This window comes from Hypomesus transpacificus, unplaced genomic scaffold (assembly GCF_021917145.1).
Source record: "Hypomesus transpacificus isolate Combined female unplaced genomic scaffold, fHypTra1 scaffold_31, whole genome shotgun sequence".
Classification (NCBI taxonomy): domain Eukaryota; kingdom Metazoa; phylum Chordata; class Actinopteri; order Osmeriformes; family Osmeridae; genus Hypomesus; species Hypomesus transpacificus.
Window position 1 is genome coordinate 2022241 of NW_025813837.1, and position 27868 is coordinate 2050108.

Sequence of the window (27868 nt, forward strand, 5' to 3'; positions counted from 1 at the left end):
CGAAAGAAGTTAGCTAGTGTTGGCTAACAAACTAGTAGCCAGTATTTACTACTTAAGTATTTACTTTAAACCTTTTTAAACTGCACCGCCGTTGGATTGGTGCACTAGTGCATGATGGTCCTTGTAGTTTATAGCCAGTTAGTCCTAGTTGAAAGGGGTTGACCGTCGTCGAATCATTTGCTCGTCAACAGTCAATGAAGTATTAATCTATCCTTGTTTGTAGATTATAAAGGAGCCACGGTGAAATGGATATTTGAAGATTTGTTGCAGTTCTATCTGATTCTGCAGCATTGTCTCTATTGAGGCATTTGACAAGGTAAAAAGAAAGGTTTTCGCGTCCACACAATGCGAGTGCTAGCGAGCTAGCATAACAATTGCAGGTAATATTGGATAAGATTGTTAATAACAAGAAGTTGAAATGATTTAAGGTTTCGTATTCAACTACACACATGCCATAACTACGTTAAACATTTTGTTTTCATTATGATAGCCCATAATAGAAGTTTAAAGGGATGACCTATATTCAGTGACTCCAAATCTGAACTCCTCCCTCAAGCAGTAGCTACAGTAGAGTACAGTAGATACAGTAGATTCTTATAGATCTTACAAAATAATTGTACAGGTTATTGTGTGAAAAGCGCCAAGAAGTTTTCAAGCATATCATAATAATGTATAACGCATACTGATTACATTGTATTTAAATGGTTGTTGGTTGAACTTTAATGGTGTAGTGCTGCTGAACAATAAAAGAATGGTTTGAAAATGTATATAAATTGTGGTTAAACGTAAGATCTTAATGCATGCTGTGTTCTCCGAAAACTGAAATACAAATTGTTCTAGCTTGCTTCTGTTAGCTAACATGATATTTGACACCTTGCTAACGTGATCATATGGGGAGGAGCAAGGGCAGTCTTATGCTGCCGCTCTAGGAGGGAAACTGTTTCAATCTTTGTTTCCTTTTGGAACAATACACAATCAAGACAATGTTTTTCAGGATGAGGGATCTTCACAGACTGGACAGTAGGCTCTTGAAAGAGCTAATGTCAAATTATGCCTTGGAGTCAAACTTTCTGCCCAGGGAGGCAGGGCTGAGGGTCATCGAGTCTGCTGCAGAGGTAGGCTAACTGACACACTGACCCACATACAAAACAATGTGAGGTATTCTTCATCTCGTTGATGCTGTTAAGTGTTACTCTCAACTAGGCTAATTCTTAATTTTCAGACTGAAATGGGGGTTTCAGCAAAGTGCAGAGATGCAAAAGTTGAAGACCTGTGGAGTCTGACCAGTTTCTTTGGCTACAGCACCCAGACCTTTGTCCAGGCAGTCAATATTCTGGATCGTTTCCTAGCTATTATGAAGGTGTGTTTTAAACGTTTTTGGTGTTGTTGATATGATATTAGTACTGTTATTAATAATAAATAAATATTATTTTAAGTGCTATTACTTTGAATTACTTATCACACTATTACAATGAATAGGTACAACCAAAGCACCTAGCTTGTATTGGAGTATGCTGCCTCCATATTGCAACCAAGATGGTGGAGGAGGAATGCAACATCTCACCTCCTCAAGAACTCATCCGCATTAGCCAAAGCAAGTTCACAGTCTCTGACCTCACCCGGATGGAGAAGATCATTTCCGAGAAACTCAATTCTGAGCTGAAAGCCGTCACAGCATTAACCTTTTTAAACTTGTACCACGCTGCCCTTGTATCCCTTACACCAGCAAGGTGAGTGTTATATCCCATTGGATCTTTTTATATTCATGGAAGTGTACTGGAAAGATTGATTTGATGATGAATACTGAGGTCACATGAGGAATCTTTTTCCTTTTAAGGGAGGACGTCCCAAGACTTGGGAAACTGGAAGCCCAGCTAAAAGCCTGCTTATGCCAGCTTGTTTTCTCGAAAGCAAAAGTAAGCATTGGTCTTAGGCAGGCCCTATTTTATAATATGGAGATATTCTGACTGTGAAGTCTCATCATCTGCGATTGTTTTTTTGTTTTTTTTGCAGCCTTCAGTGCTGGCACTGTCTCTTGTTGCTCAGGAGTTTGATGCCTTTCAGTCCACTGCCATGTTGAAAATTGTCCACCAACTTCAAAAGCAGCTAAAGGTATGTTTTAAATGTCCTTTTGCCCCATTTCAAAACCCACCTCTGTCACCTGATAGGGCGGTGACAGATGTGACAACACTGCTCTATTTCTGTCCTCTCCACTTGTCAGCTATTTCAGATGTTTCTTGTTTCTTCCACAGATTAGTGAAAGCGAACTTCACTATTGGAGGGTGCTGGTGGCCAAGTGCATGACTAAATACAGCTCAGGTGAATGTAACAAGCCAGACAGCAAAAAGCTTGTGTGGATTGTGTCCAGACGAACGGCACAGAATTTGAACGCCAATCGCGTCAGTGTCCCTGAACTTCCGACTATTCCTGAGGTGAACTGGGATGAGAGTGAAAGGTAAGTCAAAGGTGGGGGAGAAAGGTTTAACTCAGTAGTTAAAGCATTTGACTGTATATCAAGAAGTTGCAAGTTCAAATTCCACTCTGTCTGTCGCTTTGGATAAAAGAGTGCTGAATGGATATATTATGATTTTATTATTATTAAACGGACAAAAGCACATCATTCTTGCATTATTGCTTGTGTCTGACTGACTCAGCCCTTTGTTATTGCAGCAGAAAAAAGCAAATTACTCTTCATAAACACATTTTACATATTCAAAAGAATAATGCACAACTCCTTTACTCTGCATGTGTACATACTAGACACATACTAGACACATACTAGTCACATACTAGACACATACTAGACACATACTAGTCACTGGTGGTTCTTGAGAACAAAGGTTCACTAACAGAATTAAGTGGGAGACAGCAGAGTAGTGGACTGATACAGGATCTGTTGCCTGTGTTGCTGACCAGTGTCTCTTCTCCCCTGTGTATATCCAGTGAGGATTCATTTGAGGACATGAGCAGTGAGGAGGAGAGTTTGTGTGGCTCTCCTGGCAGTGACGCGGATGGTTTCTTTTTCCCCTCCGGCCTTGGCTATAAGGGCAGAAAGTGATACCTCTCTTCCCCCCCAAACCTACGATGGAAGTTGGTGAACTACGTGTGTAGCAAGGTTTTTTTCTGCCTGTGTCTGTATTTGTAACCGTTTCTTGCCATAAGATATGTATTCTTGTGATACTTTGCAGCAGGCCCAACCAAGTGCCTGTGTTCAGTTGTGTTTGGTTTAACCTTTTATGTTTTTTGATTTAAAAAATTGCAATGCCTTGGCAGCTGACTAGTAATAACACACGTTTAAATCTTGTTGAATTTGTCAATCCATGTCCAAACTTGACACATTCCTGATGTCAAAAAAGCTTAATCATTTAGTTTGAGGGTCCCAATCTCAGCTATACCCTCTTACAGAATGTTACTGATTTTATGGTTTTGTACTCAAACTACAGTGTTATCACATGTAATATCTAATGCCTACATCAACATATTGTAACGTTTATGAGATTATAGTTTGAAACGATGGCGTGTATGAAAGTTTGTGAATGTGATTTTGTTTTTTACAGAATGTTCACTTCCAAATATTTATAAAAAAAATTTTTTTTAAAAAACGGCCTAGTTGTATATCAACTATGGTTACAACTGTAATATAAACTGAAAATAACTGACTGTAAATAAATACTAATTCTATTTATAAATAGCCGGTGTCTCTTTTTTTAAAATTATATTTGTGTTATTTTATTAACCAGCCAAAGAGAGATTTAGAGAAGCTATAGGATTGATAATGGATTCCATTTTGGCACAGCATTTGAATGACCGCGCGCGAAACCCTATTGTTCGCTAGCCAATGCAATGCTGCTGATAACATCCATCTCCTTTATTAATCTGGCTACCTAGAAAGGAATTGCAGTTCATCGTGAAGGCAGGGCAGGGCAGGGCAGGGATGAGAGCGGGCGAAGACGCATCACCAATGTTGTCGACTGCCAGTGCCAAATCAACCGCAGCGCAACCTCCAACCCACTCGGCGCCCATCTTACAATACAAAATATGATATTTGCTGTCCTCATATCAACATTTCTACACGATATGTTTTTATTTAGGTAGGTTAGTGAAGGAAGATATATTTTCATGGCTGTGTAAGGAATGAAAACGTTCCAAGATGGTCCGCATCGCAAACGCTCTGGGTTTGGTTATATTCAGCGTCGCTCTTCTCATTTTATCCTTAATAAGTTATGTTTCGATACGAAAGGACAGCTTTTTCACTTCTTCTAAATATGATATGGGGGGTCCAAGAATAATGTTCCACGCAGGATTTCGGTGAGTAAGAAACGCAAACCTTACATTTATGCATCTGTGGTTAATATGGGTAGACTATAGACGCACAAAACGCCAACATAGCCAGAAAAACGTTTATTCATGTCACGGGTGACATTTCAGCGCAATCTTTATTTTGCTTGTCAACAGCTGGCTTTAAAAGTGCTACGTGCACTCATCTGCAGTAGAGAACCTGGCCTTATAGCCTAGAAATAATAATGAAGCAAACACCACGACAGGATATTTTCAAGGATATGGATATTTTTCCAAATTGAATGCTAAAGGATTGGCCTCGATTAAAGGGGAAATTCTGAGAATTTTGTTATTCCAACCTTGTTGATTCAATTTCAAGATAACTGTCCAAAGTGCTGAGATTGATTAAATCGATTACGTTGCTGACTGCGAATCCCCAGCCTACAACTATATTGTTGTTTTCAGGTCTCAATTCGCCATGAATTTCTTAGACCCCTCTTTCATTCCACTGACTAATGCACTGAATGAGGAACTTCAAGGGAAACCATCCAAATGGAAATTCAACAGAACAGCTTTCTATCAACAAAGGTAAATTAATTAAGTTAAGATGTTGTTAATTGGTAAAAAACAATTTAATAAAATATAAAATCGGCAATATTGTAGTATGTTGGTTGTTTTTTAGGAAAGAAATCTTCAATTTCATTGATGTGGCCAACAATTTCTCACTGACCAAGAATGGTGTGCGTGTGGGTCAACTGATGCACTTTGACTACTCCAGCCACAAATATGTCTTCTCCATAAGCAACAACTTGAAGTCCTTGCTTCCTGAAACCTCGCCCATCCTGAACAAGCACTACAACGTGTGTGCTGTGGTGGGCAACAGTGGCATCCTCACAGGCAGCCATTGTGGGTCAGAGATTGACAAAGCCGACTTCATCTTCCGCTGCAACTTTGCCCCTACGGAGGTCTTCTACAAGGATGTTGGCCGGAAGACCAACATGACGACCTTTAACCCCAGCATTCTTGAGCACTACTACAACAACCTGCTGACCATCCAGGACCGCAACAACTTCTTCCTCAACTTGAAGAAGCTGGAGGGAGCGATTTTGTGGATCCCTGCTTTCTTCCTTCACACCTCAGCAACAGTCACCAGGACACTAGTTGACTTCTTTGTGGAGCATAAAGGTCAGCTAAAGATTGAGCTGGCCTGGCCGGGCAACATAATGCAGGATGTCAACAAGTGAGTATGGGGTGGACATGTAATAATTCATGGTTCAAATTCAACTTTAAGTCAAAATTGTTCCATTTCTGATCCCCGGGCAATACTGAAATCTTTTCATTACAGATTACAAATGGCTCCTCTAATGTCCGTTGCCTCTCGCCCTGTTTTTCTTCTACCACTGACCTCGTCTTCTGTTCTCTCTCAGATACTGGAAGACGAAGAACCTTTCGCCGAAGCGACTGAGCACGGGGATCCTTATGTACACGCTGGCCTCCGCCATGTGCGAGGAGATCCATCTGTACGGCTTCTGGCCCTTTGGCTGGGACCCCAACACAGGCAAGGATCTGCCCTACCATTACTACGACAAGAAAGGGACCAAGTTCACCACCAAGTGGCAGGAGACCCACCAACTGCCCAGTGAGTTCAAACTCCTCTACAAGATGCATGGGGAAGGTGTGACCAGGATGAGTCTGTCACACTGCACCTAGACATTCCCAAATGGCCTGCTGTCAAGCTAGTCATTTGTTAGAGGGGGGGGCTTCATGGAGGCTGAACCCGATTTGGGTTCTGTTATATTTTCAGCTTGTTATATTTTCCGACGCAGAATTAGACCGTGCATGATTAGTATGACAACGTCTTCATCCTAGTTACACACGCTCCTGTCACCTGCAGCGCATGTGGACTTTCGAGGTTTGTCTTTGTAATTCACACCAAGGTGTAAGGGTGGTTTCGGGACTTGGGGGTAACATTCCAGCTTTAAGGGATTGCTGTGCTGTTTCCTATGTACCATGGGTGAGTTAAATATATTATACTATGTATCACGCTACCACATAAAGTATTGTCTTAATGTGTTGTTATCACCTTGCTACCAATCATATTGCATTGCTATCATGACTGGGGCTGAACGGAATATGTCTTCTTAAACAAGGGATGTGGATGGAAAAACACTCAGAAACTCCAAAATGATTTTCATTAATGATGGTGGCAAAAATGGTAAAAGGCTATTAATCCTGGCCTTATTTTAAGGGAATTTTAATAGTTACTTTGACATCACTGCCTAATCTCAGGGACGGAGTTAGAACAGTGTTTTTTCTAATTAGATGCCAGTCCATCATTGGAGGCACAAACACTATATTTTTCTGACCTTTGTACCACCTAGCTACCACCTAGCTACAACCCAAGGTGCCATTGGTTTCTGGGTCTAAAATACTGGTCTGGATGCTAGCAGTTGTTTACAATACTATCCCAAAGGTGTAAGGCAGTTACTAGTCTGAGAGGGTAGTTACTATCTAATATCTTTTTTTAAAGTCTTCAAATCTAGATCAAGAATTTACATTCCAACAACAATCCATTTATTGATCAAATTTCAGTTCATTATAATACTTGGAGTAAAACATTAGAAAGAACATTTGAAAAAGTATTCCAGAAAAACACTCTGTCCAAAATTAATTTTTACCTTTATTTAGCCAGGCAGGTCAACTATAATATATCAAAAAAGTCCTACATCTCAATTCTTGATAAAGTAAGAAAGGAAAGTGTATATTGTAATAATAATGAGGGTCATTCGACCACATTCTTTTGCCATTAATGTATAGTTCTATGTTCTTTTTGCCATGAACCCAAATCACAAAGCTTCTTAAATCCTGAATTATTACCCTAAAGACAGTATAGTTCTGAATCAATTAAAAAACAGATTAACGCAGATAAAGGTTACATCTATCACATATAGGCTTGTATAACTTTAAATATTATTACATACCAATCTGAAAAAGTTGCATCTTGTACAAAGAGCATGATACACCATTTGAATGAAATTGCACGAAAGAGACTAACAAAATGTATGGCTAGTTTTATACAACCTTTTTGGAAGGATATGTTTCAAGGATAGAACCTTTCTTTTTTGTTATTATTTGTATTTACACTGGCATTTTCAATAAACTGTCAGCTTCAAAAAAACTTTATATAAGAAGAGTTTTAATGTGCAAGAAAATCTGAATCACTGGGACCAAACTAATCTTTGTTTCACCTTTCTGACAAATAAATAAGTAATATAACTTTATTTTTATAACTCTTTATTACTCTTCTCAACAAAAGTATTTTTTCTCCATCTAGGTGTCATGTCAGGCTGAACTTGTTAGCATGCTGTGAATGGATCTGTAGAATGACTTGGCTGAAAAACACTGATAGGCACATGATAGTCCCATGACTCACCACACATGCTCACACTGGGGCATACTGGCTTAGGGGCCACACCTGCCCATAGTTGGGGGTCAGTTTCTCTACAAGAGACTGCTCAGTGTACACCTCATGGACAAGACTTAGTGTTGCCTTAACAGGTTTACTTTGTCATTGTTGTTATGTTTATAAATCAACCCATTTCTTCCCCACGTCTCACATAAACAGGTTGCCCTTACCCTGACTACAATGTGATACTGATGTGACACTGGGTTAAGTAATTCAAAATCTTCCACTGATTTTCGATTGATTTCACTCATAGAATGTTTCTTTATTAAATACACCAAAGATAACCCATTTAGACAAAACTTGTTATAGAAACGGACTTGATGAAGTGACTTGGGATGTAGGATGTAACAGGATAATGTAACAGGGTCTCCAGCATGAGGTCAGAGATTTCATTTATGCTGTATTCTTTATTTTTGAATGTTTTGTCAAATGATGTCTTCACACATCTGAAACTGGGATTTCTTGAGTGGTATAATACAGAACCTTGCCTTTTCAGTCTCACTGAAAATCAAAGTTCTGGGGCTGAATAATGAATGCTCTTCGTGCCTCCATATATGTCCTATCATAACAAACTTTCACCTTTTGTTCAATAACCAAAAACTTCAAATAGAACGATGGGGATGTCTCTCTCTCTCTGTCTATCATAAATAAGTATTGTTCTGAGAAGGATCAAATGTAAATTATTGTTTGTGTGAGTGTGTGTGTGTGTTCAACAAGAATGGTATTAGCTACTTCCTGACTGTAATTTTGTTAAGTCATTTTGATTTACGGTACTGTATGTGCATGCATGTGTTTATTTAGGGTAAGAACAAACACAGTAAACTATATACTGACAGTAACTTTATTCAAAATTCTGTTTCAGCATTTCAATTTATAGCATTTACTCTCGGAATGTTCGTATGTAAGAACAATAGATTTTTCACATATACTTAAATAAGTATTTAAGTATATAGATATTACAGGTTAATTCATGGTCTTGGAACTTTTTTCTTACTTTACCTACTCTATGTGCATGACAATTAAGTTCCATAAATAATCAATAGTAGCAGTCAATATATTCATACAAAATTAATGATTTATGTAAGGGACTTTGTCATGTTTGGCTAATCTAACATTATCATCAAGTTATCTCATTTATGTATAAAAATTTAACAATAACTCTGAATGACTTGCATAAATGTCAGATTATATTCAGTGATACATGTACGAATGTGCCTGCGTTGTCCTCCCATCATGTCTCAATGTTTCAAATAAAAACATTTTTTTTTTCCTTCAATATTCAAGTCTTGGTATTGTTGTGGAATCTCAATTATTGTGCAGGGTGGCAACCGGTGAGGTATACAGGGGTCAGGTCAGGGGGCCTAAGAAAGATATTGAGACCTACGCAGTAAGAATTACACCAAAGAACAGGCTTGAGGATGGGAACGAGTGTGTGTTTGGAGGAAGTGTGGCCTGTTATGAGTAAGAACTTGCATAACAAAGAGTTCAAAAATCAACAGAAATCAACGAGATTGTCTAGCATGGATGAGGGGGGGGGGTGCAGATAGCTTACAGCTGTAAACAATCAGAAGGTCAGGACTTTAGAGCTATAAGTACCTTAAAGGACCAAAGTCATGTCTCAAAAGTGACAGGCAAGGCTCCCTATAACAGTGAGTAGAAAGGGGGGCAAGTGTGAGTCAGCATTAGGGGAGACTGGTGTGTGCGAGTGTCTCAATAGCAAAACAAAGTTGTCCTTCTAAACTTGCCAAAGTTTAGAAGGAGAAACCCATAGAGCAGGAGCCAGAGAAGGGGAGATTGAAGATAGAGGAATGGGTTAAGCATGAGAGGATGGAGACTGAGAGCTGAGGTGAACTACAGTTGAGAAGAAACTAGAACATGTATAAGTGGGGGCTTCTGGGGTGAAGAGAGTGCATCAACACTTTAAGAGCCAGGGATGCGAACGCAGGTTTGGGGTGGAGATGAACAGGTTAAAGAACCTTCTAGAAGGTTTTGAAATTGTAGCAGGCAGGGCAGGGGATTGTTCCTCATATCTGTCTATATAATAAAATGTCCAACGAAGTAGGAATGCCTTTTGAACCTTCCATGTACCAATGCTGCCGTGCTGAATATACCATCAAGCCACCTTGCCTTTTGAAAGATATTTTGTGTCCGACTCTATTTTTGAGAATCCTACTGATCTTCTTCAACATTATCCTTAAAACACGTAGCATGTCCTAATTACAAGTTGTGGATAAAAATGTTAACTGTGAAGCATCTCCAAATCCAAATATACATTCACTTTATTCAAACTGTATACATATGACACCATGTTCATAGATAAATCTGCACGGGCCAACCTTTTACACACAACTAAACTTGATAACCGGGAAGCTCTCTAGAATACTCTGTATATAGACAATGTGTACTGCATGGGCATTTGGAGAAGAGAGCAACTCAGGGTAACATTTCAGCAGGCACATTTTCTCTGTGGGGCTACCTCCTCTTGATGGCTGGTGACTGAGCTCCCGTTGGGGGCGTCAGACGAGGCCCCAGCCCCCTCGCTGCCCTGCTCCATGCGCCTCATAACCAGCTCCAGCAGGCTGGTCACCGCCTTGTCCACGTCAGCACCCGTGGCCGCGCTAGTCTCAAAGTAGGGGATGCTAGGGTCACATTGTGGGGAAAAGTTCAACATTCATGTGAGGAATAGTGTGTAATAGCAGGTTGTCTCCACCTACAGGTGACTGCTCAGAAAAACAGAAAAGAGCTTGTTTCTGCACGATTCATTCGTGTGCACTATCATTTCTTTGCCGGTTGAATTTGTATTTTTCTCAGCATAGGGCAATTTGTTTGGAGTTGAAATTTGATTTAAACCAGTGAGAAATCCAAAGAATCTATCCAAGAACAGTTGTTTATTCTTTGTGCCGGTAATCAGACTCACCCATATCTGTCTGCCAGATCTCTAACTTGGCGTCCATTTACATCTCTTTGGTCTTGAAGATCTGCTTTGGTGCCAACTAACACTATATCTGGACTGTCACAGTAGGCGTTGGCCTGCAACTGACCTGGATAAAAACAAATTGTAGATTTCAGTCATCATCCATATATAGATATGAGCAAATTATCAAGTATTTTACTTTATTAGCAACCGCTACATTCTTAAATATAAGCCCAATGTATATCCCATCAAGATATTAAAGTCACAAGAGTGGTTTTCAATTTGATTAAACAGACCACAGACTGTTAGCTCTGCCAAAGCCTTCAGATCAATACCGTAATCAATAGTCAGAAGGTTTTGGCAGATCACGTAGCTGATACACTACATACTCATCCAGTTTCGGACATTGAGGAAACTCTGCTGATTGGTCAAGTCAAACATCAGCAGGAAGCCCATAGCATCTCTGAAGAAGGCCGTGGTAAGACTCCTAAACCTGGGGCAAAGAACTCAAATCAATCCATCAAATATTGGGTATGCATCAGAAACAAAAGCAAAGATTCTCACAATGACATGTACACCTTACAACCTTTCCAATACCAAGAATATTAGTCATTTCTTAACACGGGAGTAATGTCTCTACCTCTCCTGCCCAGCTGTGTCCCAAAGCTGCAGGTGAACAGAAAAACTTCTCTCTGTGGTCCCGCCAGAGCCTGTTCCCATGTACATCTGCAAACCCAATTTGTCTTCATAGTTAGTTACAGCTCAGTGGTACAAGATTTGACGTCAGATCGAGAGGTCACAGGTTCGAATCCTCCTCTGTCGCTTTCGATAAAAGCGTTTGCCATATGAACACATTATTAATGTCTCAAGTCTGTCACAGGACTTCAGATGTATCCCTGTTCCTAAAGATGGATTATGGGCTTTGAAACCTGTACCAATATGTAATCATACACAGTAAATGTACCAATATGTAAATGTATCACAATACACGGAATTTACCAACATGTAATCACGCACAATACAAACGGATGAAATATGACCCCTCACCACTCTCTTTTCCCGGAAATCAATCCCAACTGTGGTGGCGAACTTGCGGTTGAACTTGTTGTCAGTGTATCTATAAAGGAACGTGGTCTTCCCCACACCTGAGTCCCCTAAGGCCAGAAGCTTGATAAGATAGTCATAGTCTCCATCGGTCATGGTGCTGAACCTGCACTGGAACACAACACAACAACAGCTGTTCGCATTTTGAGTTGAGAAACGTTCTGGTTTTCGTGCACCTACAAATCTGAAAATGAAATTCCTCATCAGCGCGTTCATGATCACGGAGGCTTAGCTGGGCCGTCATACTTGGGAGTCGTAAAAAAAAAGAAGCTGATCAGAGAGTTGCTACAGTAGCACATGACTGGAGCCAGTGTTCACATGAGCGGTCAAGTGGCTGGAAAGTCTGTGCCTTTGGGGGGGAGGGGAGGCAAATGTTGATTGTTACACAAGCAGAACTTCTTCTGAGGTATTTCTCTAGCCCCCAGACAGTTACCATGGCACCCCATTTCTGAGGTCACTTGTTGAGTCACAGTAGGCCACAGTACTCTGAGCATTAGGCATCTGTGGTGACATGATGTATGACAATGCAAATGAAAGACAGTCAGAAGATGGTCAAAAGACTGCATTATCCCTAGAACTGACTGAATACTTTGGTTATTCCGCATCCTTTGAACATGTTTTTTCCACTCCTCTCTTCTTTGTGCATTTTTGTGTCACATTGGGGAATTGAAATGTCATGCGACTCCAATTCTATCAGCTTCAGCAATAAAAGAGAATAGCCTACCCGTGTGAAATTGACATTTCCCATGTGCATAATGTGAAGTATTGGGTTCTTTTCAGTCAGCACATCCAGAGATGGAGGGAGGGTTTTGGAGCCCCTCAGCAAACAACAGTGGGTCATTATTACAGACTCATAGTGAACTGTGTTAGTAATCATCTGCCTGTTCATTGCAAATTCCAACAATACATCTAGGCCCAGTTTCCCAAACATGGATTAAACCTAGTCATAGACTAAAAACATTTTCAATGGAGATCTTCATTTAATTGTACTCTTACTTTAGGACTAGGCTTAATCCATGTGTGTGAAACTGGGCCCTAGAGTTCTGAGACACATGACACAGTAATAGCTTTGAATGACTTGGATGCATTGTTTAATTTAGACAAATTATAATTTATCTGTGACATCAAATAATGGTTAGGTAGACCTGCAATACATTTGAAATAGCTTTTACTTCTGCTGACACATACCACAGCAGACAGGGTGACTAAGGTGAAATAAAACAGAACAGAAATTAAAGATAGATATTTTCCATCTTACCAAGTTAGCTGGAGATCGTGCCAACATCCATCCAGGGAACCAAACCGGTCCTCGTTAAACACATAGTGGGGTACACATGCTATTACTTGAACCTTACCCCCTTTCCCATGTGATAAAGGGAGGAGTTTCCAGCTAAAAAACAGCCAAACAATGTGGTCTCCACAGACCTTGTGTTTTCTGGTATTTCTCAGGGAGGGAGGGAGAAAAAAAACAGGGATTGCAGCCCTGCAATAATGTGTTCTTGTTGGGACTTCAGTGAAAGTCTGCCAGCTGAGGACTTAAACCCGTAAACCCCTTCCTGGCCCCCGGCTATTTTACCTCTCTAGAACCTTGGAAGATAATCCTTAAACCCAACTCCCAAACCCAATTGCTCCTCCCAAGCGGAGACCTTTAAGACATTTATGAGGTTAAAATGTCTGACGTACTGTTCAATGGCTATATTTACAGGCCAGTCTCAACCTATCCAGAGCGTCTATCTAAAACATAGGTTGATCATAACTCAGTACATCATATCTACATACTTAATTGATGAAGTCAGATTCATCCACCAGGGGGCAGTATTTACAGCAAAAGCTAACATGCATTTAAAGTGATACCAAACTGATAAAGACAATCGTTTTATTTTGAACTGTTACATGACTGCATACAAAATATTTACAATGTTGTACTTTCTGTCCCTTTTAAACATACAATGTATTACGCTGCAGTAACTTTAAACTTAAATGACAAAAATAGATTTATTTCAATATCATACACATAGGTTTGTATGCCTCCTAAGGGAGACAAAAAATACACACATTTTAGCTGGGCTTAAAATATTTTAGCAAGTTATTTGTCTGACTGCCTTTAACTTGAGGCTTTCTCTCTTTGACCAGGGACGTTTTCCTCTCTTCCTTTGAGTTTGGAGTGATCTTCCCAAGGACTTTCTGCTGCTTCATTGTGACCGCAAGTCTCTCTGTACATCCGAAGGCAGCTCAGAGAACACCCTCGGATCAACGTCTTTAGGGAAGATGGAGTCGGTAGACACCTGGAGTCCAGTCTTCTCCTGTTCTGCTGAGAGGTCTCCCCATGGTGCCTCTGGGTCTGGGAGCACCGTGAGGTCGCCACATGTCTGTGTGTCTGGCAGTTTAAAATCCCCAACAGACTCCTTTCTGTCTATGACTGTGTTGTATGACTCAGCGAATTTGCATGTGGCGAGCGGGGAGATGGAGTCAGAGAGTGGAGTTTTTTTTGTGAGAGATGACTGTGTCCCGTCACCAGCAGATCCTGTTGCTGACAGAGCGTTGTGGCCGGGGGGCTGTCTGGGGGGGTCTGGATAGGCGGGGGAGAGAAGCTCCTTCTGAATGTCTTCGGGTAGCAGGCTGAACACTTCGGGGTCGATGTTGGGGGGCAGTCGGAAAGAGGGCTTTGACTTGTTTGTGTTAACCCTTTCATTTCCCTGTGCTCGACCAGTCTGGGATGTGACTGTCTGGGGCTGAGCGGTGATTAGCGAGTCACGTCTTGGCGCTGACCCTCCCCACAGTTGGCTCTTCCTGTTAGGAGGAAGCGTCTCTGGTAGCCAGTGTGAAGCACCTTGATCACTTGATACCATGCCTCCACCATCTTCCATACCAGATCCACCCTGTTGCTGGTAAGAGCAACTCTCACACTGAGACAAATCCTCCTGAGGGCAAATGATAAACAGACAAAGACAGATTAAAACTGAAACATGATGGAGAATTAAGTATGTACAGGGTTTCCCACAGAAAATGTTTTAGTCAAGGTGGTAGGGTGAAATTTGCTGATGGACGGGGGGACGGGGGGGTTCTCCTCCAAAAACAAAGTTCTCTTGAGAAGGGAAACTGCTGTTCGAATGAAAGGGAGAAAACCGGCGGAGAAAACTGGCGGAAACACAGCGAATAACGATAATTAAAAGAAAAACTGCAAAGTGCTACGGGAAACCCTGATGTAGAGCAGAGTAAAAGTTAGACATCTACCTGATGCAGGTAGGAGGGCTGAGTCTTGCCAGGTGATCTGGGCGTGAAGAAGGAGTTGATGGCAGCCTTGGTGCTGGCAGCTCCTCGAGGCTGCAGGTTACTGAAGCACACGTTGATCAGGGTGAGGTGGAACGCTGCGCTGGTGTCCACCATCTTGTGGAACAGCTTCAAAGCAATGGAGATGAGCTGGGCTATGGCATCTCTGCTACCTGGGTAAAAAACAACAACAACTGAATGACAGAAATCGTGTGTAACTTCTACACTTGTTTATAACTCCTGATGTGGGTAGTAACGTTATAAACAGGAACCTGAGGTGATCTTCTGTCCTATATGGGTGGGGATGGGGCATTGACGGCTTTCACGGCTGAACCACTTGTTGGTGGCCGAGTATTTCCGGATGGTCAGTCGGAAAGTAAGTGGCTGGCGGCCATCTTTGTACATCCTAAAAATAAAATCCAAACCCTTTAGTTTAAAAGCTGGTTGTCGTTGTGTGTGCTTGCCAGTATGTCTGTACGGGTCTACAATGCCAACTTTCTTACCTCTCCAAGAGGCTGCCCAACAGATCTTCGACTTTTTGCAAAACGTCTTTCACCAAAGATATTTTCTTGAAGGAGTCTTCATCGCTAAGTGACTGATATGGAGACAGACATAATCTCACTTTCCTGCCAAAACATAAATACCTCCAAGCCTTTTCAACCGACCCGTCAATAGCTAGTCATACCCGGGGGGCACCTGTGGGGGTAACGGGGGCGTCGTCGATGCCCAGAGCCAGATTATGAAGCCGCTGAGCAGTGGAGGACCCAAACTCCTGCACAAGCTCAGCCAATGGGAAGAGCTGGAGGTCCTGTACGCTGACCAATCCCAGGGCCTGGAGTCTCTTTGCAGTCTGGTGTCCCACTCCTACCAATGACGCGGGTCGACAGAGAAACATGTTTACATCATATTCATTTAGCAGACGCTAAATGAATATGATGTATTTTGTATGTGTATATTTTACTGTTGATTGTTCTTCTACAGGTACACTCTTGCACTTTTTGGGTTTCATGTTGTTTAATTGTACTTGCACTTCTTGAGTTTCATGTTGTTTAATTGTAACTTGTTTAACTGCATGCTCTTATGGTTTTTCCCTTTGGCACTTATTTGGTTTTTCACAATGTATGCTTCATGTTTTGGCTGCTTGCAATGTTTGGGGCTACTTCGTTGTTATGATCAGTGACCTATGCTCTTTTGTAAACCTCTCTCTTGGAAGTCGCTTTGGATAAAAGCGTCTGCTAAATGCATAAATGTAATGTAAATGTAAACATTCAAAGCGACATACAAATGTTACTGGCCGGATGGGTCAACCATAGATGAACTAACAACAGAAGGCATCCTATACCAGGGACTTTCCGTAGGCCACTCAGTCTGCCCATGATATCTCTGATGCTCTCTGGTAGAAGAGTGGTCTGCTGATTGGGTTTGAAGGTGCCAGACACTAGTTTAGCCAGCAGCTTGTTAGTGGCAACACCAGCACAGCAAGTCAGGCCCAGTTTAGAGTGAATGTCCTCTCTGAGCTCCGCTGCAATGTGGGAGCCTACCGCCAGTCTGGAGTGTTGCATGGCATCTAAATCTGAAACAACCAAATAAAAACGTCACAAATTTGATTAGTTAACATGCCCTACATTCAAGCTGGCAGACATTCTGCCTTTTAGAAAGAGCTTTTTGACAGATTAGTTTGAATGTAAAAGGGGTCACACTGCAAATGGAAACCGGAAGACAGATGCAAAGTGGCCATTTTAATTTTAGCAGTTTCTTAACGCATATCTCGGTTTCATTCGGCTGCAGTTGGTGTCAAGCCAGAACAACTACGTGCTGTGAGAACTAAAGCCACTCACTGCTGTGATTGTAAACGTGTCCTTTGAATGAGGACTCTGTAGCCTCATTCCCCTTGGTCAGCTTTTTCTCCACCAACTCAGTGATGTCCATGAAGTTTTCATCAAAGCCTAGTCTCTCCACCAATGGACAGTAGGACGTCAGCAGCTCTGGATAGTGGACAGAACAGCCATGGGTGAGGGTCCACTTCCTCTACAGCACTTCTCAGGAGCATGTTCACTGTGTTAGAATGTAGTTTGACATGCAAGTCGAGACTGCTTAGAACTGCTTGGACGTAGCCTACATACCTGTGACCTTGTAAGACGTCTCCCTATAGTGGGTCAGGTCCTCACCTTTAACCATCACCAACTGAGGACATTTCTCTAAAGCATCAGTCACTGACATTAGCTTGGTGACACCATGGTCCCTGGCTACATAGTTACAGGTGACGATAATGTATTTCTGCTGAATACCTAGGGATTGGGAAATATAAGCTTTGTTAAAGTCAAACTCTGACAGTAGGTTATTAATGGTAAACCGTTAAATATTAATTTAGAGAAGAGAGATATTCAGTACAGTGACCTAGTGGCACATTCCGTAGCGCTGGGGTTCGGATCATTTCAACCTGGGCGTAGAAACAATCCATGTCAAAATGCAGGATGACTCTTGGCGATGCTAGTTGGAGTACGTTACTGATTACTTTGGCTTCGGTACCTGAAAGAAGCACGTTCTTTTCTGTTAACTCAAATAATACCGCATGGATCGGCTATAATACATTTTAAACGAGTCTTTGAAACGGAAAAATCCATAGGCTAATCCTTCGAGCCTTTTCCTGAGTCAGTGCCAACTCACGGGGAGGTGCAGGTTGTGCTAAGTCTGTGCTGTTCCAGTCAGTTTCATCTTCGTCAATGTCATCTACATCCATGTTTATTCCTAAAAGTAAGTAGATTGAGAGGCACTGAACTGTCATTACCAGCTAGCAATAAATTACATATTTGTGTTTTGATTTTCAGTTGCTGTGTATGGACACGCTTCTCCACTTTTCTGATTTGCTGAACATCTAAATGCGCCACAGTGCCACCTGCTGTGTTGGAATGTTTTTACAATCACACCATCATTAGCCTTCAGATAAAAAAAAATCAGGCAACTTGAATTTAAATGAACATGACGATATATTTTAGCATCAATGCATTTCATTTCATATCCTCTCTAGGCAATGCAATCATCGTTTACATTTTTAGATTATGCAAATTGGGTTATCAGCATTGACAGCTAAGATCTCAGGTAGGCCTATGTCTGACGTCACGTCAGGTAGGCTATTTTATTCAAGCAGGTTTTTTTTTAATAAGGGATACGGTTCGGTGCTCTTGCTTGGAAGTTGACCGAAGCAAATGGTGTTTTGCTGATGTTGCCCTCGGCTGGGTTCTTCGGTTTAATAGATTGTCCGTTTTTCAGACTTGACCTCTGTGAGCGGCCACACTGTCTATACAAGCATGCTAAAGAGGAACGGGCAATGTTTGACTCACTATACGAGTCATCGGTAACAGTAGCAGGTCAGTGAGTGTTATGCTAGTCTATTTTAACATATATTGTCCAGGAATGGAGTTAATTACTGAAAAATATTGATTATTCCCACGTGCACGTTGTTTGATAATGTGCCAATGAGGTGCTGGCTGTTTCATCACTGCGTGAACGCACACATGGCAACCGATGCCGAAATCGTGTTTTGACTCTTGTAAGACGTTAAGAAGCTAAATATTGTATGTTTCCGCTGTTTAATTACAGAATTAAAAGACTAAACTCTGCCATTTCCCCCCCGACTGTGAACAGGACTAAAAAGAAATCCTTCTACTGCCATCGATGTATGTTCTGTAAGAAAGGAGGACAGGGACACCTGCCTGTTGGAGTTGGAGAGGATCAACAAAGAAATTGAAACGGTTAAAAGTGAGGTAGAGAAGGAACAAAAAAGACTGTCTAAGTATCAAACAGTCGAGGTGGAAAGTACCAGCATAGGATCAAGGGAAGTGTCTATTTACAAACCTGAAAGTGAAGGTAAAGATTTTAATGGAAACCGACAACGTTTGCCTGTTAAACAACACAGTCCTTTGGTGAAGTACGTAGTCGACAACTCCAAACCTAGAACCGATTTGGAATATGATCCTTTGTCCAACTTCTCTGCTGACTTGCGTTCCGGCAGCTCAGTTGAGTACAAACTCAAGCCTAGTAAGGAACAGAAGGTAAAAAGTAGACAGGGTGTGAAAAGAATTCGGGAAACGGTGTGTGGTGCTCAAGAGACGTTTCCGTCATTTGGGTTAGTTGACGAATCGGAAGAAGAGGGGGTCCTCATCATTGATGTCCCCCCCTCCCCTGACAGGAAGAGGCCTCGAGCTCCAAAGCTCCAGAACGCCCCTGCAGAGACAGAACAGGAAGTTTCAGAGGGAGTTCCCGAAGGCAGGTCTGTTCCAACTGTAGCTGGCGTTCCTTCCCCTCCTCCAACAGCCTCCCAGGTAGCCATGGTGAAGCCCCAGACTGTGGTGTCCGAGGCAGAAGAGGTGGTGAGCATAGACAGCACTGGACACCTGTCTAGTTTCTCCGCTTACCAGAGTAACAAGAGTGAAGTCAATGTCGTGACTGTATTTGATGATTTATCCAGATGTCTGGAAGACCTTAGGAGTGAAAGTGATAGGATAGTTAGATATCAAGAGCCTTTGTCCAAAGTGGTGAGGACCTGTAGCACCGAAGCTGACCGGCCCAATACAGAGTTTTTCACACAGATGCATAACTATGAAGACACACCTGTGAGAGAATGTCAGACTTCCCTAATGGCAGAGTCCGGCTTGCTTGAAAGTGAGCTATCCTCCATCGATGCTCATTGCCCACCTTTCTCTCTGTCCTACCAACTCCCCACAGAAAAACAGTCATGTGACCTGCACCAGTCTTATCAGAGCATGGCTCAAAGCTACTGGTCACCCCCCCAAAATCTATCACAGCCATGTAACCAGAACATTCTACAACAACAACAACCCATGATGGAATTTGCATCTGCTTTCTATCCTATAAACTGTATGGAGCAAGCTGCCTCCACTGCGGGGGTCACCCCATGCCAGCCTTGCCAACCCCTCCAGGTGCCCTCCACATCTCAGCCCCATACAGCTGTTGGAGCAGCCTGCCCTGCTGCAGCTCTGTGTGGGCAGGATGTGCTGGAGCCTGGGCTGGAGCTTGGAGGGCTCCAACGGCTCGACGGCGTCAAGTCGAGTTCGGAGGAGGAGGAGGAGCTCAACTATTCAGACGTGGAGTTGTCTGACAGCGACCCTATGGAGGAATGCTACCGTATCTTCATGGAAGCTAACAAGGAGGAGGAGAAGGCTCCCGTGTCCGTTCCTGATTCACGGGTAAGTATAAGACGAGGGAACGGGGCAGAGTTTCCAACATGTTGATGTTCATTGGGAATGAGGCCTTCGTCCTTGTGGGTTGAAGGTGGGGAGCGTGGATGCAGAGTTGACTGTGAAGCCCAAAGCTTTGCCAGCCCAGAGGAAGAGGGTGGCCCATGTGTCCAAGCTCCCTGAGGTATGCCACCAAAAAGTCAGTCATCATTCCTTACAGACATGAAAAGAATTCTATGCAAAGCACTGTTCAGTGTCATTGTCGTAAAAAAAAGTATAATTCCTCATTCAAATGAAATCATTGAAAAACAATGAAATAATTTCTACTGACTGCGATAACTGTACTTCTACTGATGCATCTGCCACCATTTCCCATCCTCAGCCAGTGGCGAAGAGTAAACCCCAGGTGATAGTTCCTCTGCAGGGGCCATCAGCATCTGCCCACGCCCCCCTCTCCAAGATCCAGCAGCTGCAACAGAAAGCCTCCATGCTGACTGCAGTCCTGAAAGGTGGCCAGGCCTTCATCTCCTCTTCCTCTTCCTCCTCCACTCAGAGGAAGGTGTTGACACTCTTACCTCCCCATACTCACTCCCCTTCAAATCACCCCACGCCTGTGCAAAATGGTAAGTCATAGTTGAGCCACACCTACACCCCCCCCCTATGTGTCTATGTAGGGTGTGCAGTAGGTATAGCTCATTGGTAGAATATTTAACTGCAGAACAAGGGGTTGCAGGTTGAAATCCCCACCTGAACTTTGGGAAAAAATCTCAGTGCATATAAAGCAAGAAGATAGAGGGACATAGATCGAATGTCTATTTTTGCGGCGTTTCTAACATTCTTCCTCTGTACCAAATGCTTATTTCTGCCCCCCCCCAGCTTGTATGAAGGTCATACCGTTGGGTCACGCCATCAAGGTGGGCAACAACCTCCACTTCATCCTACCAGAGGGTAGCTATGCTCTGCCCTCCTCCATCTCCACCACAGGAACCCAGATTGTCAACCCAGCAGCTCAAATAGTCAGCCCGTTCGTTCCAGTAACTGGCCAAATGAGTTCGGTTGCTACTGCTGTAACCCCAGTGTTCAGGTCGGCCCTCCCAGCCACCATACCAATAACACCAGCAGCACCCCCCTCGGTGTCACATCTACCTGTGCCCCCTCAACCTGTCACTTATATCCCTGCAAGGGTGAGCAACTAATACGTATTGACGATAAATCGGTAAAATCTCCACGTAATCGTTCATTTAACATGTGACTGGGTATTTAACTCAAGTATGACTGTCCCGTGTTTCGTACCATGTTCCTCCCTCCTCCAGCCCATTTCCTCCAAGCGGAAAGCCAAGCTCCGTCCTGAGGTCAACGTGAAAGTCCCTCACGACGTACGCCAGCGTTACGTCAATCTGTTTGTGGAGGAGTTCCTTAAAACGTCCGGCACTGTGCAGGAGGCCTTTGAAAAGGTGCGTTCAATGTGTCCATGGAAAGGTCAAATCATGATTTGTCGTGAGTGTTAAAGTCGGATTGGGCAGCCACAGGAATTAGTGCTGTGTCCTACAGGCTCTGGCTGAGGAGAAGACGGTTTATGACCGCAGCGTCAACAAACTCAAGTATCTGAGTGTTGCTGTCAACGCACTGAAGAGGCTAAAGAACCAAAGTACAACCACAGCCAAAGGTGGGATCGTGTAAATGTTTTCCAGGAAGGATCTATTTTTAGTACAGCTTTCAGTTACTTCTGAAACCACGTGCATTGCTAGGGTATTTGTTGATTTAACTTAAAAATAAACATTTTTCCTTCTGCAGTTGAACTGGAGACCAGGGACCAGATGCCCAGAGGGAAGATTCCACTCATGGTCAAAGCCCTGAGGGGAAAGGGTCTGTAGCAACCTAGCCCCATCAGATTCAATCCTAAACACCAACAAATAATGCACCATTATTCAGGCCCACACTATAACCAGCTTCTGAGTTTTAGTGAGGTCCAACCACAGACATGAATCATGGCTCTGGGAGATGTTTATATTTGAAGCAGGGCAATATAAAAAAAATTGGGACGTTCAGTTTTCTATACAGATGTCTGAACCACCTTACATGAGCATGTCCTAATATCGCCATGGTTACTTTCCTTATTCTTTCCATAGAAGCAAAAACCACCTCTGCTCCATCTTTTTTTATATCCAGCTGATTCTCAGTTGTATGAGAGTTTGAAGGAGCACCTTCTGTCAGATGAATCCCTGACGGAGAACAACTACCCTCTGCAGCACCCAGAGCAGCCAGGCACTGCTATACTGTTTTCAGACAGCAAGAAGGGACCGACCGATCGTAAGTACAATACTGTGTTTACTTGGCAGACTCCGTTCTCCAAAGCGACATACACACAGGGGGATTTGAACCTGTAACCTCTTGATCTGCATCCATGCCTGGCCCCAGAGGAGCAATACCCACCCTCATCACACTCAATCGCAGGCTGAAAGTGTCCAGTAGATCCAGGGCTGTGATTCAGCAGTTTGATTTGGTGGTGGTATTTCTCTTAGTTTGTGTGTGAAAACAGTAATGATAAAAAATGTAAATTAACTCAGTCGATTTATTTTTATAGCATGCCATTCTCTTCCATGCCTGTAGAGAGCATACTTAAGCCACTTTCCATTGGGAAGTTCTCATGGATTCATTTAGTGGACACTTAAATACAAAGTCTACCACCTGAGCTATACCCATCCTCTATCAAACTCTTCTCTCCTTCTCGACCAATGTCTTTTGCGGTACAACATCTTTTTTTAAAGCCCTGAAAAGGATCTGCTGTCGTTGTGGTGCCACGTACTCCGTGGGTCAAACAGGAAAGCCCAGTCGTAGGGAGGAGTGCACCTACCACTATGGGAAAGGTGTTGAAAACAAAGGTAAGGTGGAACCTCAAACATGATTTTTTAAAGATGAGAGTAGTGGCCTTTTTTTTATTCAATTCAACCTTCCTTTATGTGTAGTTCCAGGTGGCGTGGAGACGCGTTACAGCTGCTGTGAGGGCGTGGTTGGAGCACCCGGGTGTCAGGTCTTCAAGGTATCTCACTACATGCAGCTGCAAACGCCATTCCTTTTTAAAGGGAGCATCTCGGCCTGGCGTCTCTCGACATGGTGTCTATAATGTCTCTCTCGACATGGTTTGTCGTCCAGCTGCACGTCCACGACGCAATGAACCTGGATGGCTTTGTGGGGACCGGCTTGGCCCAGGAGGACACCTGCCCAGGTGTCTACGCTGTCGACACCGAGATGGTGAGGCCACTTCAAACCCTTCCAGGGGCTCATTTCCCTTTACATCCTCTGCTTCCTGTTTATGATGGCGTCCGTATGACATGTCGCGGCCTCACCGAGTTTGGTTTGGCTTCAGTGCTACACCACCCACGGCTTGGAGCTGGTTAGAGTGACTGTGGTCAACTCGGACCTGAAGGTCATCTACGACACCTTTGTCAAACCTGACCACGAGGTCATCGACTACAACACCAGGTGAAGTGTACCCTCAACACACCATGACGGGGGGGGGGGGGAGGAGGGAGGAGGAGGTCTTTGAACAACACTGAGATCACCTGAAAGAGAATCCAGCTTTTGTTTCCAGGTTTTCGGGTGTGGGTGAGGGTGACGTGGCAGATGCCTGCCCCTCCATCCGGGACGTGCAGGAGACTCTGCTGGGGTTCGTCAGCTCAGACACCATCCTGATAGGTCACAGCCTGGAGACGGACCTCCGTGCTCTGAAGGTGAACTGAACCTTCCCGTTTCTCCCCTGTAGATCATATTAGGGGCCTGTCAACTGTCACTGGACACAAGCAACCAGGAGCTAAAGTGTTGCCTTTTTAGTTGAATGTGGGTTGATGAGTATGTTGTGTGTGCCAGCTGCTCCATGGGACGGTGGTGGACACGTCTGTGGTCTTCCCTCACCGTCTGGGCCTGCCTCACAAACTGAGCCTGCACAGTCTGACCACGGACTACCTGAGGAGGATCATTCAAGAGAGTGGTGGGACACACACACACTCACCCACTCATTCACTCACCCACCTACCCCACCCCACACCCTCTCTCTGGAAATGTGACATGCATTCACCATGTTACTCATATTTTGCATTCAGATTTATTTTTATGAACAGTGAATGTCACTATGAGCACCATTGGATTGAAATGATACCTGATAAAATCAACGTCTGGAAAGGAATTTATTATGGATGGATAGTAGAACAATGGCTAAGATGGTAGCATAGTTGAACTTCACACATTACTTGTAAAATATACTGCATGAATCTAAAAAAAAAAAGACAAATTGAATGGCCACCTAATGCTAAACCCCTACACAATTAGTGTAGGGTACCAAAACAGTGAGGTTTTAATGTTTTATTTAGCAACGTTGTGTAATGTGTGATCCTGTTCTCTGTCCTAGTGGGCGGACATGACACTGCGGACGATGCCTCTGCCTGCATGGAGCTCATGCTCTGGAAGGTCCGGGAAGACGGCAAAGCCAAGAGATGGTGACGGGCTCAATAAAGAAATTGTTCACCTTGTTTATCCTTTGAATGTCAGAGTGTTACGAGTGTTGAAATGTCACAATGTAATTTGTATAAAGTTAATTTTGAAGTTGGCTCTGTTCTTCGACTAGGACGGGAGTTTAGGTGGAGAGGTGACGTTTTTGTGTTATTTTGTCACGTTCAACAGTTTGCTTTTCTATGAGGCTTTATTTTGTCTAAACTGTCCCTACTGCCTGTGCAATTATTATTTGGGTATATAATTTACTATATATGAATTAAGGAACACTTGGATTGATATGGTGAAAGTAAAGATGCAGTATAAACATTGTGTGATTTATTGATTCTTGGCTATATTTTCCAATAGAGATATTGTTTATAATTGGGTTCTAACCAGCTCTTGCCAATTATGTAAATTGGGTCAATGTTAAATGCACACCTGATAACAATAAGTGTAATTATACAGACTGTGAAGTGTGCCCCATATAAAATGTTGGCTTGGTTGCACATTCTTTTGAATGAGCATACACAAGGTGTGCTGTGCAAACTGACAAGCATGTGACCAAAAACCCCAGAATCTTTCAACCTCAAACGAGCAGGCAAAGCCTTTTGTTGTGGAAAAACAAACATTATAAAAAGTACATGTCTCGTTCCCTAGTGGATTCAGTCTGCCTTGCTTTTGGGCTTTCCCCCACGGTCGAGGCACTTCCTGACGCAGAAGCTGCATGTTTTGACGAAGAGGAGGGCGAGGAGCAGGGTGACGCCTAGGAGGAAGGCCAGCACGTCCAGACACGAGTACTGATACCAGGCGAGCTGGTGAGCCTGGACCCGAAGGTGTTTCGCTCCTTTGTTCCTCATGGTGAACTCGATCCAGAACACGGCCTTGTCTAAAGGGCTGATGGGCCTGTCATGGTGGATCCTGGACAACCTCATGGCATTCTCCTTGTACCTGTCCAACACAGGAAATGTACATGGCTAACATTGATTTCATTGATTTTGATTTTAATCATACTTTTCGTTGCTGAGCATTTACAAGTGTCTTACGATGGGTCGTAAATGACCGCTTTGAGTCCGTCCACCAGGTCCTGGGTTTGCATGGAGTTGAAGTCCATGATGACGGCCGCTCCCTTGGCCTTCATGTGAACCATGTTGTCGGGCTGATCAGCAAACAAGGGGATCCCCACCATGGGAACACCATGGTAGATGGCCTCGTATATCCCATTGGTTCCACCATGTGTGATGAAAGCTCTGGTCTTGGGGTGACCTTTTAGCCGGGGCAGAATGGAGTACCGAGAGGAAGGCATCAGATGTCAAGTGAGAAACTTTGTTTTTAATGTTGGCACTTGGATGGTAAATAATGGTATTGTGTATTATGCAGCATCTCTCTAATGGTTTAGTTTATTTGCACAATAGGTTTATTACAGTTGATATAGTTAATAGTTGAGGGGTACCCAGCAGGTCGTTCTGTGGCATCCAGTTAAAAATTCTCGTGTTGTTCCCCAGGGTCTCTGGCCTTTCCCCGCCGTGTCGCCATAGCACCTGGCCACAGGAAAACATCACACAAATACTGTTCTGAGAACACTGACAAAGTGCGCTTTACTGACAAAGTGTTGGGTAATGTCTTTTTTTTTTGTGTGGAATGTTTCAGCCTTCAGTTTCAGCTTACTTTGACCGCAATAGTTTATCACAAATCCTCTTTATAAAAACAAATTCTGTTTCTGTGCCAGAAAGGGCTGCGGTCACAGGTGAGCAGTGTAGGATCAAGGCAGTAAACATGTAGCAGTGAAGCTAGTTTGTAGCATGAGGCTAGTTAGACCTTCTGTGGAATCTGAGCCAGGGCCGAGGCGATCATGTTGCTCCTCTGCATGGTCATGTTCTTGATCATGGACCCAAGGGTGAAGACCACAATACCATCTTCCCCTGAACTCTGCACAAACTCCTCCATATCCTGATGATACAGGAAGTAAACAAAAAAATATCTTCTGATATTTCAGATCCTAAGACAGATGCAGATTGAAAAGGTATGGTTTAAGGTGAATCTGTCGTAGCCGTACCTTTGGTAAGGGTTTGGCAGGCGTACAGTGGATCCCTCCAACAAACTTAAAGTTAGGCAGGAAGGGCCGGGGGTACTCAAAGTCCCAATATGTGCGAATCAGCCAAATATCTGCTTTGCCCATTGTCTCACAAAAAGACACCGGCCTCCCTGTGGATTGGCCAGGCAAAACATTTCAGTAGAAATTAGTGACACTGTAGTTATGTTAACGATTAATTCATGGAATGATTAGCAGATGACCCACATCCACAAGGTCGTAACCATACGTTTATGAATCGATAGTTTGGATGGTAGTTTACAGGCTTTCCCTCAAAACATCTCACACCATACTCCCTAAACCCAACTGTAACCCACACATCAACCTATATTTAGTAACGCTAAATCCTCTGTGTTGAACTCACCTTTGACCTCACTGTAGAACCTATCCAGCTCCCTCCACATGTGGTACGAAAGCACATCCTGAGACGCATAAAACAGGAAATTCCAGAACCTTTCAGAGAAGCTCATCTGGTCCGTGTACTTTATCATGGCTCCAGGAACATAGGAGGGGGGCGCGGGCATCTGGCCGCACAGCCTCTCCCAGGTGAAAGCGTTGGAGAAACGCAGGGTGTACACCAGAGGGATGTCCAGAACGTCTGCCAGGAGGTCACTGCAGTAGTAGATGGGATCAGCGAGCAGGAGGTCGTACTTGGCTGACCTCAGTTTCCCCATGACTTCGTCTGATTGGAGGAGCCCGGCGCACACCTTCAGAGACAGACGCATGTCCTTCTGCATGAGGTCCACGAACTTCACGTGGAGCTGAAACAGGTTGAGATGGTCCATCTCGTACATGGAGAACTGAATGAATTCCTCAAGGAAGTCATTCATTTCCTCGGAAGAGGTAGTGACATTGAACGGTTCGTAGTTGAAGCGAGAGGGTTCGTCGGGGTTCATGAAAATGGTGGCACTCTGAATCAGGACTGTCACATTGTGTCCCCTGTCCATCAGAACGTTCAGGACCGGCTTGAGGTTAATCCAGTGGCTTCCTTCAGTGTGCCAAACTAAGATGTTTCCTCCATTCACAGGCTCTGCGAACCACAGTAGCCCCACGCACACAGA

The 27868-nt window shown here is 43.4% G+C and overlaps 6 protein-coding genes across 7 annotated transcripts; 3 read left to right on the plus strand and 3 right to left on the minus strand.

Moving 5' to 3' along the window:
* Positions 1-117: 117 nt before the first annotated feature.
* Positions 118-3691, plus strand: LOC124463901 (cyclin-G2-like). Its single transcript, XM_047015707.1, has 8 exons — positions 118-316; positions 995-1115; positions 1223-1360; positions 1480-1730; positions 1838-1916; positions 2014-2112; positions 2253-2455; positions 2944-3691. Exons 2-8 carry the CDS (start codon positions 996-998, stop codon positions 3056-3058), a joined length of 1005 nt encoding a protein of 334 aa, XP_046871663.1. The 5' UTR covers positions 118-316; position 995; the 3' UTR covers positions 3059-3691.
* Positions 3692-3957: 266 nt separating this feature from the next.
* LOC124463900 (sia-alpha-2,3-Gal-beta-1,4-GlcNAc-R:alpha 2,8-sialyltransferase-like) lies at positions 3958-8188 on the plus strand. Its single transcript, XM_047015706.1, has 4 exons — positions 3958-4308; positions 4744-4866; positions 4961-5518; positions 5706-8188. Exons 1-4 carry the CDS (start codon positions 4151-4153, stop codon positions 5986-5988), a joined length of 1122 nt encoding a protein of 373 aa, XP_046871662.1. The 5' UTR covers positions 3958-4150; the 3' UTR covers positions 5989-8188.
* Positions 8189-8571: 383 nt separating this feature from the next.
* LOC124463902 (ras-related protein Rab-27B-like) lies at positions 8572-13252 on the minus strand. Of its 2 annotated transcripts, none has more exons than XM_047015709.1 (6): positions 13021-13252; positions 11706-11868; positions 11299-11384; positions 11048-11151; positions 10662-10785; positions 8572-10383 (listed from the first exon to the last, which is right to left on the minus strand). In XM_047015709.1, exons 2-6 carry the CDS (start codon positions 11856-11858, stop codon positions 10191-10193), a joined length of 660 nt encoding a protein of 219 aa, XP_046871665.1. In that variant the 5' UTR covers positions 11859-11868; positions 13021-13252; the 3' UTR covers positions 8572-10190. The 2 variants fall into 2 exon arrangements, with proteins under 2 accessions (XP_046871665.1, XP_046871664.1); XM_047015708.1 differs by having other exon boundaries at positions 11706-11873; positions 13021-13133.
* Positions 13253-13854: 602 nt separating this feature from the next.
* On the minus strand, positions 13855-17950 carry poli (polymerase (DNA directed) iota). Its single transcript, XM_047015703.1, has 10 exons — positions 17700-17950; positions 17430-17561; positions 17156-17320; positions 16871-17017; positions 16375-16605; positions 15718-15896; positions 15536-15627; positions 15305-15438; positions 14997-15205; positions 13855-14683 (listed from the first exon to the last, which is right to left on the minus strand). The coding sequence occupies exons 1-10, from the start codon at positions 17815-17817 to the stop codon at positions 13955-13957; spliced, it is 2136 nt and encodes a 711-aa protein (XP_046871659.1). The 5' UTR covers positions 17818-17950; the 3' UTR covers positions 13855-13954.
* On the plus strand, positions 17527-24727 carry zgc:152968 (uncharacterized protein LOC564848 homolog). Its single transcript, XM_047015701.1, has 17 exons — positions 17527-17786; positions 18303-18400; positions 18678-20239; positions 20325-20414; positions 20613-20853; positions 21107-21414; positions 21544-21684; positions 21782-21896; positions 22025-22096; positions 22400-22540; positions 22999-23112; positions 23197-23270; positions 23384-23482; positions 23598-23713; positions 23823-23961; positions 24098-24218; positions 24636-24727. The coding sequence occupies exons 2-17, from the start codon at positions 18361-18363 to the stop codon at positions 24725-24727; spliced, it is 3465 nt and encodes a 1154-aa protein (XP_046871657.1). The 5' UTR covers positions 17527-17786; positions 18303-18360.
* Positions 24728-24917: 190 nt separating this feature from the next.
* Positions 24918-27866, minus strand: LOC124463899 (UDP-glucuronosyltransferase 2A2-like). Its single transcript, XM_047015704.1, has 6 exons — positions 27172-27866; positions 26772-26920; positions 26534-26665; positions 26169-26256; positions 25762-25981; positions 24918-25666 (listed from the first exon to the last, which is right to left on the minus strand). The coding sequence occupies exons 1-6, from the start codon at positions 27752-27754 to the stop codon at positions 25381-25383; spliced, it is 1458 nt and encodes a 485-aa protein (XP_046871660.1). The 5' UTR covers positions 27755-27866; the 3' UTR covers positions 24918-25380.
* Positions 27867-27868: the final 2 nt, after the last annotated feature.